The following is a 3,493-nucleotide window of genomic DNA, read 5'->3' as shown; positions in this document are numbered from 1 at the left end:
ACTCCACTTCACATCCGAACTCGTGATCTACTAAGCTCACCATCATAAGATGTGATAGTTTGCTGGACATGCATCTCTAAATGTCTACCCGACCCATTTGTGATATATTCTATGGGTTTGTAGGTCCAAGCATGTTTTTATGTTGCCACCAATCTAAATTTGTAGTTGCTTCTATCATAGAGTTAAACTACTTGAGAAAGTATTGGAATCTAGTTTGCACCTCTTGATTATGTGTGTTCTTGATCTAACATGTAGCTTTTGTGATATATACAAACCGTAGTAATATGCAAGTATTGTACTATCATATATAGAAGTCTGTATGATATTAAAGGTTGTAATATAGTGGTCCTGTTGCAACGCCGAGCACTCACAGATATAGAAATAAAAGTTACCACAGAGTACATGCAAGCATCGCAGTTTCATCTCAATTCTCAACATCGAATCACAACCGATGATGGTGAAATTCAGCAATCGGCAATGCATCCAGCGCGTACGCGTCTACTCCCGTGCGAGTTTGGCGGCGTCCGACAAGAACTGGCCAAACGCAGCGCGCGATGAGCCGCCGCCCCTCCGGGCCATGGTCGCGGCATTCCTATGCGCGGCCACCCGCGTCCTGAGCTGGTTGCCTTCCTCGGACTCCTCCAACACCAACCTTACCTTGGCCTCCACCTCCTCAGCACTGACCAGCCCCTGCTGCCATCCAACCATTTCCACGCCGACCATGGCTTCCTCCACCATGAACAGCTTGTTCATTTTCTGCTCCGCGTACATCGGCCAGCAAAGCATCGGCACGCCAGCCGTGATACCTTCCAGCACCGAGTTCCACCCACAGTGCGTCACGAACGCGCCTGTCGCCCTATGGTTGAGCACTTCCACCTGCGGCGCCCAGTGCTTGACGACCAGGCCGCGGTCTCTTGTGGCCTCGAGGAACCCGTCCGGCAGAAGGGCGTCGAGGTCGGTGTCCGCACGGGGATCGAACAGCCTCTCGGTGTCACCGCGCAGCGGGGCTCGCACCACCCACAGGAAACGGTGGCCGGATCTCTGCAGGCCGACGGCAACCTCCCTGAGCTGCTCTTCCGAGTGGGTGGCCGCGCCTATGCTCCCGAAGCAGAGCAACACCACGCTGCGCTCTGGTTGCCCGTCGAGCCACGCCAGGCATTCGTGCTTCTCTTTTGCCTCTGCGCCGGCACCGGCGACCAGTGGCCCGACGCAGTACACCGGAGGCGTCCTGCGTGCTCTGCCGCTGCTAGGAGGAACCAGCTGTGGGTCCCGGAGAGCTCCCACCGCCCGAGCTTCCAGCGACGCGAACGTGTTCACCAAGATGCCGTCGGGGTCCTCCGCTCCCCTTCGCATCGCGTTCATCATCGCGGTGTATATCTCGCTCTCCGGGTCCAGCATCTGGCGCACGAGGTGTGACGCCGGAATGGGAGGCACGCCGGAGAAGTTGACGGGGGCGTCTCCGAGCTCCTTGAAGCTTGGTTGGCCTTCCGCGCGGATCCAAGGAAGCTGGAGGAACACGGCGAGCGCGGAGGCGTTGGCGGCGCAGAAGGTGTAGGCCGGGAGCCCAAGCTCCTTGGTGACGTCGAGCGCGTCGACGGAAAGCGCGTCCACGATCACCGCGTGGACGCTTCGGGGAGGCAGGGAGCAGAGGAACTCACGGAGGCGGTCGTTGTAGCGTTTCAGTATCTGGAAGTACCAGAGGAACGGCTCCCCGTCGTCTGTGACAGTGGGAGGATTCTGGATCCGAAGGAGCCTGTGGAAGGCGACGGACGGCTTGGCGGAGGCGACGCGGTCGACGGCGTCTGCCAAGGCGGCGTCTTGGTCCAAGGTGAGGTCGATGAGCGCGACCGCAACAGCGTAACCCTCCTCTAGGAACATGTCGGCGAGCTGCATCATCGGGACGAAATGGCTGACGGATAGGCCGGGGTACAGAACGACCGTCTTCTCCATGAAGTCTTGCTTGCGGAGCCGGAGGTAAGAGCTTCCGCGGGAGAGAGAAGTCTACCTGACAGGTTGAGTGGTGCCGTGGTGTATCGTGGAGGTGGAGTGGCCTACGGACTGCCGTCCATCTATTTTCGTTTGCAAGACAGATATTTTAGAGGAGGCAGATGACCATAAGGCTCCCGCACATAATTTCTTCCTTACGTTGTACAAGCGCATTTAAGGTCTATTTGGTTCGTGGCTAACTGTGTCACATTTTACCTAAGATTTGTGGCTAAGGGTTATTTGGTTCGTCATGTTTGGTTTGTGGCTAAATATGCCACACTTTGCCTAAGGTTAGTCGTTCGAATTGAATAACTAACCTTAGGCAGAAAAGTTAGGCAAAGTGTGGCAATTGAGGTAACGAACCAAACATGTCGTGCGCCATACTTTACCTAAGGTTAGGCGTTCGAATTCTTTACCTAAGGTTAGGCGTTCGAATTGAAGAACTAACCTTAGACAGAAAAGTTAGGCAAAGTGTGGCAAGTTAGGCAGTGAACCAAACATACCATAAATGTGCCACACTTTGCCTAAGGTTAGTTGTTCGAATTGAATAACTAACCTTAGGCACAAAAGTTAGGCAAAGTGTGGCAATTGAGGTAACGAACCAAACATAGGCACAAAAGTTAGGCAAAATGTGGCAAGTTAGTCAGAAAACCAAACATGCCCTTAATAACAGACTTCTTAAGTGGCCTTTAAAAGGTTATTTAAAAAAGATACAAGAGACGAGCTCTTTACAAAGAGATTGGCTCTATACGACTCTTCATACATATTTATAATTTAAATGCCTTATACAGTCTTAATTGTACCTTATATTTGAAAAACTGATTCATGGTCTCTGAGTTGTACTCGCCCTTAAAAGATGGGAGCTTCACATAAATTGAGATGGAAGTAATGATCATTTTAATATGATGGACAATCCAGAAAGTTAGGGATGGTCTCATCTTAGTTATTGTTTACCCTCTAGATTATATAAATCGGTTTAAATAAGTTAAGAGATAAATAAACAACACAGATTATTGAAATAATTATATACTCTATATACCTAGATTATACTGATCCATAAGCATATTATTAGGTGCTCACTTTAGATTATTTTAGGCTTTTTACCCATCAAATAATATTATATAAACTAAATTATATAACCCGGATTATATAATCTATAAAGAATAATCTATATTATTGTTGAGCACCAAAAAAGGTCGTGTGGACGGTCCGGCCCTGAGGCTGAACGGTCTATGGTCCGGACTGTCCGCCGAAGAGGCACGGACCGTCCACACGTGCATAGAATCAGTTAAGGTTTCAGATTTCTTTACGGATTAACTCGAGAACCGACATGTAACGGGTCCAGGCCTCCCCATTTATATAGATGAAGGACAACGACCAATTGAACACCCCACAATCGATTCAATCAAATCTACTTATCAATTTTACCTTATTTGCATAGTTCTTTCAATTCCTAGGAGTAGTAGTCTAGCCTTAGGTTTAGTTCTAGATTAGTCTTCCACAACAA

General features: G+C 49.6%; 1 protein-coding gene across 1 annotated transcript; it reads right to left on the bottom strand.

Moving 5' to 3' along the window:
* Positions 1-307: 307 nt before the first annotated feature.
* Positions 308-2,131, bottom strand: LOC100193798 (uncharacterized). The gene has a single exon (NM_001138882.2). The coding sequence runs from the start codon at positions 1,948-1,950 to the stop codon at positions 499-501; it is 1,452 nt and encodes a 483-aa protein (NP_001132354.2). The 5' UTR covers positions 1,951-2,131; the 3' UTR covers positions 308-498.
* Between the last annotated feature and the right edge of the window lie 1,362 nt (positions 2,132-3,493).

The sequence above is a fragment of the Zea mays genome, chromosome 7, assembly GCF_902167145.1.
Source record: "Zea mays cultivar B73 chromosome 7, Zm-B73-REFERENCE-NAM-5.0, whole genome shotgun sequence".
NCBI classification, from domain to species: Eukaryota; Viridiplantae; Streptophyta; class Magnoliopsida; order Poales; family Poaceae; genus Zea; species Zea mays.
The sequence above is the reverse complement of the archived record's forward strand: the minus strand, read 5'-3'. Positions and strand labels throughout refer to the sequence as shown.